The sequence below is a fragment of the Apaloderma vittatum genome, unplaced genomic scaffold (genome assembly GCF_000703405.1).
Source record: "Apaloderma vittatum isolate BGI_N311 unplaced genomic scaffold, ASM70340v1 scaffold8467, whole genome shotgun sequence".
NCBI classification, from domain to species: Eukaryota; Metazoa; Chordata; class Aves; order Trogoniformes; family Trogonidae; genus Apaloderma; species Apaloderma vittatum.
In genome coordinates, this window is record NW_009724546.1 from 12,923 (window position 1) to 27,321 (window position 14,399).

General features: G+C 38.7%; 1 protein-coding gene across 1 annotated transcript in view; it reads left to right on the top strand.

The window, feature by feature from the left end:
* CA8 (carbonic anhydrase VIII) overlaps positions 1-13,460 on the top strand; it is a 25,837-nt gene extending 12,377 nt beyond the window's left edge. Inside the window, exons 5-6 of the mRNA XM_009872545.1 lie at positions 709-881; positions 12,996-13,460. Coding sequence (XP_009870847.1) covers positions 709-843 — 135 coding nt within the window. The 3' untranslated portion in view covers positions 844-881; positions 12,996-13,460. The remainder of the gene's footprint in view (positions 1-708; positions 882-12,995) is intronic.
* Positions 13,461-14,399: the final 939 nt, after the last annotated feature.

The window sequence follows — 14,399 nt, forward strand, 5'->3', positions numbered from 1 at the left end:
TTAGACTTAAAAAATTTAAAAAGAGTCTACAACTGGAAACATATTTGTTTTGGACCAATTTAAATGTTTTATATTGATTTTCTGACTGTATTTGATTTTCTAAGTACACTTGGCAATTACACCTACAGAAATTCTGAAGCAGTATTTCGTTTTGATTGGAAAAAACATTTCCATATAATATGTCAACGGACTTCCTGCAAAGCTGAGAGCCTGTTCAAAATTCTCCTAGTTTAAAAAATAATTTTTATTTAAATGAAACAACAATTTCAGTCAATAAATAAATCACTGGAAGAAATAAAAGAAATTTATAGTCCAGGTTTATAGATCAAGTTATTCCTAAAATGCACTGCTTTGAAGAGGACCAAAATGATTACTTTCATGCCAGAACTGTGAGGTTGATTCATAGGATGTAATCTGCAATGCCTGAGAAATTTATAGATCCTCAAAGAAATTTACAAAAAACAAGGGATAAGTTTTTCAAACCATGTGCATAAAAGTTATTTTTCTCTGTATGTTGAATGTTTTGATAGCGCTGACAACTATTTTAAAATGTATATATAATCATGTGTATTGACCTTAGTGGATGGTACCTGAACACTCCCAAGTTTCAAAGCCACAGAAATGGCTGGACAAGGGTGATTTCGATCATTAGTTCCACAGTGAAGAATATATCTCGGATTCTTCATGTCTGTTTTTTTTTCCTTTCAGATAGAGGAATTCCGTAGGCTGAGGACACACGTTAAAGGCGCTGAACTTTTAGAGGGCTGTGATGGAATCCTAGGAGACAACTTCAGACCAACTCAGCCACTTAGCGATAGAGTCATCAGGGCTGCGTTTCAGTAGAGGAAGAGGAAGAACAATAAAAATAAATCTCTATTCAGGTAAGTAAAGCTTAGCAGAAAAATTGAAACATTGAAATAACGTTCATAGGTGAGATTCAGCTAAAGGAGAAGACATACAGAGTTCATTTCAGCTAATGTAACGATTTTACCTATTGACACTGTACTGTTTTATTTTATCCTGTGGTGTAATAGGTTACTGTTGGTTCTTTAGTGGCTGTGATAGTTTGGTTACTCTTAGTTTCTTTAGTGGCTGGAATCTAGTAGATGATATAGTGAACTGAAATATTTGTATGGACTTCAGCAGGCAGTGGATCATGCACAATTAGATTGCAGTTACGTGTAGTAGCTTTAAATTTCTTCTGCTGTTGGGAGCAACAGCACAGTATGCGTAACTTGTGTGGTAGATTTCCTGAGTTACTGAGGTTCACTTGTTGATTTCTTACTGTGTTTTTAGAACACCAGTCATCAGTGAATCTTTCTAGGGTTATCTGTTAAAAAACCAGGGTAGTAGTTGTGGAAGGAGGCCTTTAACTCTCAAAGGAGGCCTTTTTTTTTTTTGGATCCCTTCTCCCTACTTTACAATGCTGTTCTTTCCCAAGAAGAATGAATCTTGGGCAAAACATATGCAGACAGAAGAGGAAACTGATTAACTTCTGTCATGCCTAATTTTTCATATTTCATTCATCAAAGCAGTTGATACTTCTTCTTAGAGATGTTTTCAGCCTTCATTATCTCACAGAGCAAGAATTTTAAGGATGACGTTGAATTCATTGATTAAGAGCTAATACACATGTGGACCTGCATTAGTCCAGCTTCAGTTACTAAAACCTCATGTCGTGTTCCCCTAGCCTCTATCAGTTACAAGATAAATTCCCACAATGTCAACAGTTACTCCTAAACCTTAATATACTTAGTTAATAGGTGTGGTACTATAATGGAAAACCTGATAATGAGATTCTTAGAGAAGTAAAGAAATTTTGCTGTCCACACAACTAGTTACCTTGAAAGTAGTGAGTCACGACACAAATATTTATGGTTGATTTTGTAATGAAGAGGCCTTGCCTTGATACAGACAGTAAGATAGCTAGTCTGGGAAAAGAATGAAACTGTTCAATCGCTTTCTTTAACAAGTCCTACTACTTTTTAACATAGTAAAATTTTTCGTATATTATCTTACAATAAACTTTATTTAAATAATAAAAGCACTGAGTACTCCCCATTACCTTATTTTCCTGTTAGAATCCATTATATAAACCCATCAGTTTTTCTGTCTGCACATTTCTTCAAAGCCGTGTGCTTACAAGAGAACCAATTCATCCAGAGTTTCACCTGGAAGCACGCTGCTGGGAAGTTTTGGCAAACACTTTTGGATAAGGACATTTATTTGTACAGCGAGTTCTTGCTCTGTCTAAGTCTGTAATGGAACTTTTAGTTCACATCAGGCTCTGTGATGTTCACATCTGTTCACATTAGCCTGTTCAGAGTATGATCTGGGTCCAGCCCCCAACTTCATAGGAAGTTAACAGATGATCAGGCAGCTGATAATCCCTAAAAGAGATGGGTGATTCAGTGCTTCCAAAAATGGATGCATTAAAACTGAGTGGGAAGATTACTTTCCTCCTGTGTGTGACACAAATTATTACATGAGCTGGGACACAGTCGTCAACAATTTCATGGTCTTTCAATATCATGTAAGCATTCGATATAGCGTATGCATACAAACATTTTTGAAGTAAGGGTGTATTTGTATTTTATAACCCTGTTTAATATCCACATTGCAGAAGTTAAGCAAAGAAAGCAAAAAAGTAATCCTTTTATTAATATTATTTTCTCATCCACATATTTAATTTTGGGCACATCCCTAAGCCCAATTCTCAATTACATGGTTCTCTGCAGTCTCCAAATGTTGTCACTTTAATCTTGAAATGGATGTTTCCAATTCATCCTGGCTTCTGCATAAAAATTACTTGGGAAAATCACAGCAATATTAAAGTACAATCTTTCTCAGAGAGTGAATAATGCCCTCAGGCCAGTGCAGGTAATTCAAGTCTGTAACAGTGAAATTACTTGACATGCTGAGTTTGAATTGTAAGCATGAAAGAGTTTCCTTTACAGTGCTGGAACTGAAATGTAAAAATTTCCCTTTTACTTTCATGTTGGAAATTTTATTACATTTGTCAATACTTATAAAGATTTGTTTTAAATAATAAGATTTATCCTGGCCATGCTTCACAAAATAGTCTGCAGTTTTAATTCCCAAATGATGGAATTTTTAATGTAATATGATAGTCCTCACTGTAGGGCTATGCTAATTACGGCCTCTCAAGCACAGAGAAAGAACTGTGACTTGTGGCATTGCGCAGTCTACGGAAGGAAAGCAACTTGGCTCTTTACACCTGATTAAATTATTTATCAGAAATTCATTTGGCCAGGTCTTCTTTTTAGTTTCAGATGCATCAGTCCAAATAGCACTGAACCAATCAAAGGTTCACAATATATCCTTGCTAGTGAGTTTGTATCTGAGAAGCTGGAAAAATTAAGTGTAAAATTTGTGTGGCTTTGATTACCTTTCTTCTATGCAATTTGGAGAAAGGGAAGAAAACGATCCCACCTTTGTAGTGATTTCCTCACCAAATTCTCTCCAGGAGAACAGTAGCTCCTCACATGGATCTCAGACATCCTCAGAAAAGACACATTCCCTCATTCATAGGAATGAGTAATGGTCCTTAAGCTGGGAATGCTGACATCAGCTGAGTATTGCTAAGAACACTCAATTTAAATGGGAAGGTAATAGTTTGCAGGGTGGCATCTACATAGTGATCCAAGCTGGAGCATTTCTTCATTTCAAAGGGGATTACCTCTTATTTTAAAACTCTGGTGCATCTTGAATATTACAGTTACAGACACACTGGTGAAGTCCTGCCAAAGCTACTGGAACTCCTGTCAATACAGTTTTCAGTATATTCTAATGGTTCAGTATTTCTAACTGTATAAGTATTTTTAATGATTGGACTTGATGATCTTAAAGGTCTTTTCCAACTGAACCGGTTCTATGATTCTTTTACTCAAAATCAGTGTGGTACAGCCACTTGAACAACCTTCAGGAACATTATTTTTCCATGACCTCATCATTCTGTCAGGAAAAGAAGGGGACAAATTTTTCTGTAAGTGTTGCATGCGGAGGAGTAGAGAGAGGTTGCATAAAAGGTCTAATTAGTTTTGACTGAATCAGAAGGCATGCTCTGTGCATGCCATGCTCACGGATCTTCAGAACATCTGCTCTTCCATCTTGATTTAAACCTTGACAGAACTGAACCCTTTGTGGCTTGTGATCAAATGGCATATGTTGATCTTTGATGCAGTTTGTGCTTCCTTGTCGAGTTGAAGGCAGAGCTGACACAAGCATGATATATCATGGTGTGTAATCTCAGGTAAAGAACTCTTACTGTTTGGGGTGGGTTTTTTTTGTTTTAGTTTTGGGGTTTCTTTTTAATATATTCCTTTGTCACAGGAAAGCTCACATCTCAAAATACCCACCTCCAGTTCTGGAACACAGGGAGCCTTCAGGCAGAACTTTCTAGCTTCACTACTGTCCTTAACCCTTTAGGATAAGTTTGTTACTACCTGGTTAGCTTCTTTTAGCTCTGCTTCTCTGCAAAAAATACATCTCTCTCCTACAGCACGGGACTAATGAGTCTTTGGATTCTATTGTGTGGGTGCTTTTGAAATACACGCCTTTTATAATAGCCTTTACCTCCTTCTCTCCTGGCAAGGTTTTTGCATATGTTTCTTTTGAAAAAGATATATTTTTACTTATTTCTAACCTCTAAATCATATCCAGTAGTGATGGAACCAGTCAGGTGTTACAGAATTTGGAGAGAAAGCTCAGTGCAGATTTGCTTCCTGACATGGAAGGTGAAAAAACTGAGTTTAGTTTTAGACAGTGAAGAACAAAATCACAGAATAGTTGCAGTTGGAAGGTGCCTCTGGAGATTTACTCAAAGGAGCATTAACTGCAGCAGGTTGCTCAGGGCTATGTTCATCTGGGTTTCAAATATCGTAAGGATGAAGACTTCACGATCTTTGTGTGGAACCTGTACCTGTGTTTGACCATCCTAGACAAAAAGATTTTTCTTAATTTAAAATGAAATCTCCTATATTTCAGTTTGTACCTCTTGCCTCTTCTTTCACTGCATACCACTGAGTAGTCTGGTGCCATCTTCTATACTTATTCTCATAAAGTAGTTATACACATTGATAAGATCCCTCTTGAAACGTCTCTTCTCAAGGCTTAACAGTCCGAGCTCCCTCAGGCTATCCTGTGACAGGTGCTCCAGTCGCTTAATCATCTTTGTGGCCCTTTGCTTGTCTCACTCCAGTGTGTCCATGTTTCTTTTGAACCGGGGAACCTCGAACTGGACTCAGTACTCCAGATGTTTCATCAGTGCTGAGTAGAAGTGAAAGATCATCTCCCTCCACCTGCTGGCAATGCTCTTCCTAATGGAGCCCAGGAGGCTGTTGGCCTTCTGTGTTGCTTGGGTGCATTACTGACTCATGCTCAACTTTTGAACTCCCAGATCCTTTACTGAAAAAAAAAGAAAAGATAACATTGTGACTCTCGCAGTGTTACCACTGATACTTCATACTTGACTCAGAGACTTTGCTGTGGGCATCAGGCTATTTCTAGATCATATCAGGTGATCTTGCAGAAGGATTTGTAATTCTTATTGTTGTACATCAAAGCTTAATAACAGGGACCACAAATGCTACCACTCACAAAAGTCAAAGACAAAAACCCTTAAGTCTTCCATTTTATTGAAGGCTACTTTTTTTGGCAATTTGGGTCCTGGCTTACGTTTCTTGTGAATTGTGAGTATTCTGGCAGGCTATTTTATCTTGGGGCTTGCCAACCTACCTAATAGATGAGTACTTTTTCAGTAGTGTATTCTTAACTGAAGACAGCATCATTTGTGGTTGCCAATGGATTTATTACCCTCTCTTCAATCCTTCTTGCTTTACATGTAACTGATTTGATAAACATACCTTTCTCCTCTATTACATCAGGGGAATGGCTTTATCTATGAATAAGCAAGATGTCTGATTTCAAAAACTTGAATACCAATTCGAATTGATAATGATAGTGAATTCAGAGTGGCGTACCTGCCATCCCTTTTTAAATTTGCCTAAGGGATGGTTAAATGGCATTGCTCCCATTTACTAAGAAAAGGTGAAATAAATTCCCGGTACAGTAGTAAGAGCTAAATATAAAAAATAACTTGCTGAGATAATATTGAAAGAATATTTTCTTTTGCAAGTGCAAAACTTCAATTTACTTTCCACTGAGCATAATTAATAAACCCAAGAATCTGTTCTCAAATGTGTTGTCTCAAAATTGCACATCCCAGACACCATTTGTTTTCTATCTGTAAGAGCTGCCCTCCAAGTATGATAAGGGCTTATACTTACTCCATCTACTTCTATACTTTACTTCGATTCTCCTGAACATTTTTCTTGTGATTGACTCAGAAAATACTGAAAAAGTGTGAATTTTTATATACACAAATGCATGTGCACATTCATACATATACACACATCTTTGCTAGACCTCAGGTTGTAAGTAGCTGCAAGTTATTCCAATGTTTTATAAATTATAATAGCAGAAATCAAGATGAATTAAAAACCATTCTTAGTATGATTACTGTTTTCCTAGTTGTGCTTTCAAAATTAGAGGAAAAAAAATAAATGACATTGTTCAAATACCAAGGTTGTGCTAGACCTGAGGAACAAGAAGGAGTAATTTAGGATGGGAGGAATAGAAACTGCATGCCTGACACTGCAGAGACTGTGATGTTGAGAGGTCTGAGTAGAATGTCAGAAACTGGGACGGCATTAGTTTGGCAGTAGGGCAATGTAGTGACGGTCCGGTGTGTTTAGTGAGTGGACAGTGAAATTTACTTACTTCTGAAGCTGCTGAGCTGCCCTTTCCATAGATTCAGTAATGAGATGGGTGTTGGCAGTGGGATTGAGGTCCTAAACGGGTAACGGGTGCAGTCCCCTCTTTGTGGCGTTGCACATTGTGTGGTAACTGGATTGTAGAATATGAAGAGACATTCAAGTGCAGAGTGAGCTGTGGAGCTGTGCTTTGAGGTAAGAGTGGCACGATGCTATGATCTATATTTGTTTGCCTAAGCAGATCTCAGCAAACTTTGCATTTGAATGGAGGTTTAAGTTGCCAATCAATGTGTGTCTTTACTCTCAGTTTACTGGTAGCCTTTGTAGTTCCTGAAGTTCACAAATGGGTTGCTCTGCAGAAGTTCCAGCACTTGGGGGTTTTATGCTTTCCTGCTGTGTAGATCCAGAGCTAGAGTGAGCTTTCAGCAACCATGCATCATTAGGCTACTATGACCATTCTTTTCTTTTTCCTGGTCAAACAAAAAACAAACTACAAAGTTTATCAGCATTAGTTCTTTAGAAATACAAGCACGAATTTCCTAGATTTGATGACACATGAGTATTTATGCTGCTTCTCAGCAAGTTATTTTTCAACATTCATTGTTTTTGTCTCCACGAGTTTAGGTTTTGTGCATAAAAAGTGGTTAGTTTAATTGTTAAGTCAGAATTGACTATTGTTCTCCTGTTTTTAAGAACTTATGTAGAGTGCTCAACACCCTGCTGCCACTCTAGAGTACTTGAGAATGTGCTTACATTTCACTATATGATTGTAGGACTGTGGGACAGAGGGCCAAACACCTTTGGCTTGTGAGCCACACACCAGAATTGGAGATCTGCTGGAAACACACTAAAAATTTTAGAGCATTCAGGAGACCGAGAGCCTCAGGAATGGCTGAAAGATGGTGCCTTTTCAGGTTGCTTCTCATTACTTCATTGTATTAGGAGGGAATGAGTTGTGCACTGAGACTGTGAACCCTGCAATGTCACCCTAACTTGTTTTCCCACTGCTAAGGATTCAAATTAGTGAGTAGCAATGTTATAAATTGAGGGAATAAAACCCAGGAGCCAATTTAGAATTTAAGTGATTCATAAAATTTATTAAATTTAGCAAGCGGCTGAGTAAGCAAAACAGCACTGGGCAGTGGGGAGCAGCTCTCTGCCAAGGAGTGCTCTACCACAGCTGCACCCGCGCACGGGCAGGTACCTTGGTTACATGCAAAGAAAGTTACATATTCATTAAATGCTTATAATATTAATGAGCTATCCAAAAAAGGCACTCAGTTCCGGTGGTTGGCTGCTCCTCCTCTTGACGCTTGCGCAGTGCCTCCTGGTGGTCTTGGGTAGGGGTCTTCAGGAATGAAGGCCATAGGTCTTCTTCACGATGAACTTTTTACCTCGATCCAAAAACTAGTTGTTCCCAGCACATTTTTTAAGATATCTTGTCCTCGAATTCCACAAGGGACTTTCATCACCAGATGGTCTTTGTTAAATACCTTTATCACTAGTGTTCTTGTCAATTATTTTTGGTTTTAGATACTCTTACAGTGAGTCCATCCTGGCAGCCTTTGTTCTTTTGCAGCTGACGCTAGACAGCTCCCCCTGTGTATCAGAAGTCTCTTGATTAACTACCACCTAACGAAACAAGGCTGACCTTGGTGCTGGGGAAGATTATGGAGTGGTATGATACATGTTTGCTTAACACGATATTGCAGCCTAAACAACTTCATTTCTAGCACAGCATAAAATTTGATTAACAAATTCTATATGCCTTCTATTACAAGCAAAACATTTTTGTTGCTTGTGTGACATACCTCTGACACAGGAGCCACAGTTTAGGGATTTGGTAGCCACAGCAGCCCAAATCGCATAGACTGATCACTGCTGTAGTCGGAATTTCTACTGTGTCCAGGCTAGAGCATCAGTATAGGGAGTGATCAATCTATAAATGAGGGAGAAAACCATTTTGAGTTGTAGCTGTTTCCAGAATTAGTACCGTGTTGGAATTACCCTTGGTCAATGCTTTACTGAGCTCTTCTTAGAAGTACACAAATACTGGTGGAGGAGTTGAGAACAATTGAAATCCCATAGCATATAAGGAAGAAGCAAAGAAGAAACAAAAGGCTGTGCTTCCTCTTCAAAGGTAAAAAAATCATAACGAAGCCTAGGAGTCTGACCCCGATCATGCTTTAAATAAGATGCTTCACATTGACAAGGACTCCCAAATTTTGTGAGCTGTGACTCTTATCAGCATCACACATTCCTTGCCATCCACAATTCATTGTTATCCTCAGTTCTTTTATTAAAAGCATTCTGAATTATATTTCCAGCTGCTTACTATAAAGTATGTGTGGTTTTTACACTGCTACTTGGGAAGTAATAATGTAGCCAGGAGTGTCTGTCATAAAAAACACCCTTACATAACTTTTATTCACGATTTCATCACAAAAGCTAGAGTCTGAACACATGCTGAAACTCCACCATGTTGTTTTCTCTTATGAGGAAAATGTTGCAACTTAGTGGTGAGGCAAAATGGTAAGAAGCTTAAGTAATTTTTGGTAAAACTAAACCTGTTTTTTAAACTATAGACACTCCAGATTAGTACGTGTGAAATACAGTAATGTAACAGCTCTCAACTGTCAAGGATATTAGAAGGAGATATAGGTGTGCGTGTCTGACCACAGACAGAGAAGAAAGCCTGCAATATGCATTCTTCCGTCAGCAGTGTTAGACTGAGAAAGTGCACTCTGTTTGACCTAGATGAAATCATTCAGGGACTTTTAAGCAAAACATTATTACTCTGCTGAAACTGAAGATCTGGGTAGTCACAGGTGCTTACTCCTATTGGAGTTTGTGTTTGGAATTATTTCATATGGATGAAAACAATGCAATGGAAGTATGCAAACAAACTCATGCTAAATAGAGAGCAATGGCTTGAAAATAAATAGCAAACAAAATTGACCAAGTTATCTGGGTTATTGAAGATGGTTTTGCAACTGACACTTCTCACACAAGAAAGAGAATACCAGTGGTGACTGAAAGTTAGTAGTGTTTTATGACAGTTTATGATAGAGCAGTGCTACAAAGCAGAACATACTGTGATTTTTAAAAGATTTTTATGCATCCCCAGAGCTCAAGGGAAACAAAGGTATACTTTAGTTAGCGAGATGTTGGATAACTGCAGGACTAGATGTACACTCAATAAATGGTGACCTTTTCATGGAAGGAAGTCAAAGTGTTTCAGGAAAGATGAGGATTCATAAGGTAGTTCTCTTTTCTGAAGCACTCTGAATCCATGCCCGACCATGCTTTCAGGTCCTGTTTTCAGGAAGTTACAGGATAACGATAGTGTGTAGTCAGTGTTAACTGATTTTGCCACCCATTGATTTTTTTTAAACTCAAGCTTTTTGGTTTAACCTAAGAAGGAGAAAGCAAGATGCTTCTACAAGGAAAAAACATGGAGACACTGTGTGAGACAATGCTCGTAAGGAATATAGTAAGACAAAAGAGGTGGAAAACTCTCCAGAAAGCAGATTGACAACTTTTTAAGTAGCAGCACAAAGTTTTTGATCTTGTGTAATGATCTTGATCTAAGGCTGCTCCAGTGGGACATCTTATTTCCTCCCTATCAGATGGCGAGGCATGTTATCATGATCGTGCTGTTTCATTTCTCCATAGCCTGTTTATTTGCACTTTCTCAACACTTTTAGAAAGCTTTGAAAAATAATCCTTTTCACTGAAGTTTTCTTTTATCTTCTCTTTTAAATGTGTCCTATTACTATGGGGACATTTGGACCTTTGGTTCTTAAAAATATACTGGCTAGGACCTATCTTTCCTCCTGCTGTTGCTCCCTGTTTCTGGGATAAAGTTACAGTCTTGTATTTATCCCAGTTTTGTACAAGAAAGTTTATTCTCAGTGAGGAATCTAAGTACATAATTATATGAAGGAATTAGAAGTAACTATTCTTGAAAACAATGATTCTCTTTACATGTTGATGATTTCTGAATTTTGGTTGATCTTGTTAATATGTCTTTTTTTTTTTTTCTTGAACTATGGGTGTTGTGATAGTAGCTCTCAGATTTCCGAGGTATTTACACTTTATGGCACTGATCCCGAAAGCTTTTCTTTGGAGGTGGTTGCCTGGTCTGTAGAGGACTCCACCAGAAGCAGTGGGACTCTGTTTAATATACAAGCAAAGGAAATTTTGGAGGCAGAAATGCAACGTATGAACAAGCAAAGAATCTAGGCAATTTTCTGATTAGAATACATATACCAATCGGTACAATTGTAGCTGAAATATTACTCAGAAGCTCAAGTTACTCAGAAGAGTAAGAGAAACAGGTATCTTCATATCTACATAAACCTGTAGCCTGACTTGAGTGTTACTTGGCCACATATATTATGGAACATTGCTAATAGTTTAGCATGGGAGAAGAAATACTTTTAAACAAGAGTAAAGGGTAAACATGAGTAACAATACCAATATATGCAATCAATTTTATCTCTAACAATATGTTAAGTATTGCTATAACAAACACAACTGAAATCTTCAGACCATTTCATAATTAGGCTCCTTGCCAAAAGTAATCCATTAATGCAATAGCTGCCCAAATCCCAGTTCAACTTAATTTCACTGACTTTGATTTTTGCACTAAAAGCATTAAGCTTGAACTAGTGAAAAATGTACAAAATGTGCATTCAATTAAGGAGTAATTAGATACTCAATCACCTTTACATCACACTAGGGATTATCCAAGAAAAAAGAGAGATACTACTCACTACAGTGTATAAAACAGTTTTCTTAATTAGTTTGGCACTAATTGAGATTGAGAAAGTGTCACTGTGTCACAGCATTAGTTTGCCTTACATGGAACCTTAAGAACACAAAGTATTTGTCTTCTTTTGATCTTCCTCGCTCAAATTTTTCAGTCCAATTCCCTCATCCAGTGTCTTTGCCCATGCAAGAAGAACCTTTCTCTGCATTTCAGGGAGTGGTCCCTGCACCTTCACATTAGTAGCACACTGAAAAACATGCCAAGAATTTTTCCAGCGATAGAGAATAACTTGTTATTATTACATGGGGTTTTTATGTTACACCTTTATACCAGACCCCAGGAAAAACTGGGAACCTGTGCTGTTACACAGAGTGTAACTGTGGCTAAAACCAGCTGCTCTGTAAAGGGCTTACAGCCTCCCTTGGAAGACACCTGGTAGAAAGTTCTTCAAGTTGGCCATCAGATGGTCCTGCTACCTGACACAATGACTGGATGGTAACCAGGGAGCACATGGAAATCGTGGCACAGATTGTCTCGTGTGTAGACACTGACTTTTTAACAGCGCTGCTGATGGCTGACAGCCTCTACACTCCTTCTTTAAGAAAAGAAGTGGGAACTCTTTAGTGGTGTATTGACTCTTCCTGCAAGGAGTTGTAGCCGCAGGTGACCATTTGCACCCGAGCACTTAGGGATTTTTGTGTGTATGTACTGAGCTGTCGTTAAATAAGCACTAAAATAACCTCAGGAAAAAACGAGACTATTAGTACAACAAAATGAAGTGATTTGGCACTCTCATACCTGCCATTTCTGAACTGAGAACACTGGAGCAACCTGAACAGCTGATTTCCTAAGGTTATGCTAAAGCACATGAATATGTGTTTGCACAAAATCAAGTATTGATCTATCTCTGCTGCTAATGAGTAGGAATACTACTGCTATCAGGAGGAGCTAACTGGGTGAGTGCTTTCTATCTCCTGAGCCCATCTGACTCCCGTGAGAGCTGCAGACTCAGCACTTCACTTGGCAGGGGTTCTAAAATGTTTAAACAGTAAAAAAATTCTCTGCAACTGGTATGTTTTCATTTCTAGTTTACTGCCATGGTCTCTCCATTAGAGTCAATTACCTGATTGATTCAGAAAGCCAATTGTAAAGCTTTGTTTCAAGTTAATAATTTTACCACTGCATTTAACTTTGCATTTTTATTGCCATTTCCTCCATTGCTAGTAAATCTCCCAGCACTGACTTTACCCTAAAAGAGAAGAATCAGGACCATTATGTCACTGAAGTATATACCCTGAAACTGCCCCCACTTGCTTTCATGAAATCCCTGCTTTTAGTTTTCCCCATCTCCCTGACTGGACATAAACAGTCTTTCAGACCCACTGCGGAGGAGTTTCAGTAACATAATTGTTCCATTCTCTTTTCAGAGAGGGGGAAGACAATGCTCCCACAGTGCCCTCAGATGAGAAATGGAAACTTTTGAGGCTGCTGCTTCAGTTGAACCACAAAGCCTGTATTGTGTATCTTCATCTAATTCAGCCCTGATAGACAGCTGTGACAGTTGGTCTGTCCGCACGGTCCAGTGAGATTATGGGAATGGGGCTGTATATTAAAAGAAGAAAACACATTAAATCTTCCAGTTCACTTTGTTAACTATTTAAATTGTAATTATCATTGCTTCTATAGTTGCTTTGCCAGTGCTTTCAATAGTGGTCTGTGATCTAAATAGTACTAATTTTAAGCTTGGTCTGAATGTTCATATGTAGACATACTAGTTCTGAATGTTAGATTTAATTTTATTTGGTGGCATTTCTTGTGCTGTAAGTAAACATCCTTTTTTTTGTAGAGGAGGGGTGCATTCTCTAAAGCTAATAAAAACATTGTTCACAGAGCATATTATACAAATTGAGAATTAACTTTAGGGCAGAAGGGAGCACTTCTCTGCCAACCTATGCACTTAACATGGTTTATCTGAATAAAGCTGAATGACATTTGCATTACTAGGAACATTACGGAAATAAAGGACAGTTTTGAAATAAGGAAAATTCATCTGTAAAACAATAAACAGAATCCTCTGGATTATTTTCTACTCGGTGAGTCATGGAACTTTGCAAAGAAATGTTCAATGCAGGCAGAAAATGATCAGCCTTTGTTCTCCTTTGGATTATGACAGTTCTGTTTGCTCTGTACATTGCTGAGGACGGTGGTCTGGAGACCTGCTCTGCATGTCCTGAGCTCACTGCACAGCGTGGGATTGCCACACATGACACATCTGACAGAATAGATGAGGGAGCGGTAGTCTAAGCCAGCTAGCCAAGCTCAGAGCTTCCGATTCCTGCAAAACACCAAGATCTGAAGGGCAGAGTCAGTAACGTGGTGGGCAATAGCTTTGATCACCATAGCTATGAGTGAGGTCCACTTTAACTAGCGTGAGGGGGCAGGTTTATGCAGTGAGTGGAAGAGCGCCCCGAGGCACAGATGGCAAGCTCCAGGCTGGGGCACAATGGAGATGCAAACCAAGGGTTGACAAAGGGGAGGTTACTCCCTTGGAGCACATCGGTGAGTCATCAATCACGAAGTCATCACCAGGCAATGGTAAATGCAGTGTCAGGAGGCATGCTTAATCCACCTTGTCAAGGGTTATGGGGAGAGCTGCTGCTGAATAATGAGTTAGGAATTCTCTGAGTCATTTATGTGTATATTAGGGACAGCAGAAACAATAGGACCAACCCACAGACCACACGTGTGCTGGGTGAGGGGGAGTGGACACTGCTGACTTCTTCTTGTGTCCATGGCTGTGTGCACTGCAGAAACACGTGCTTCCTTTGGAG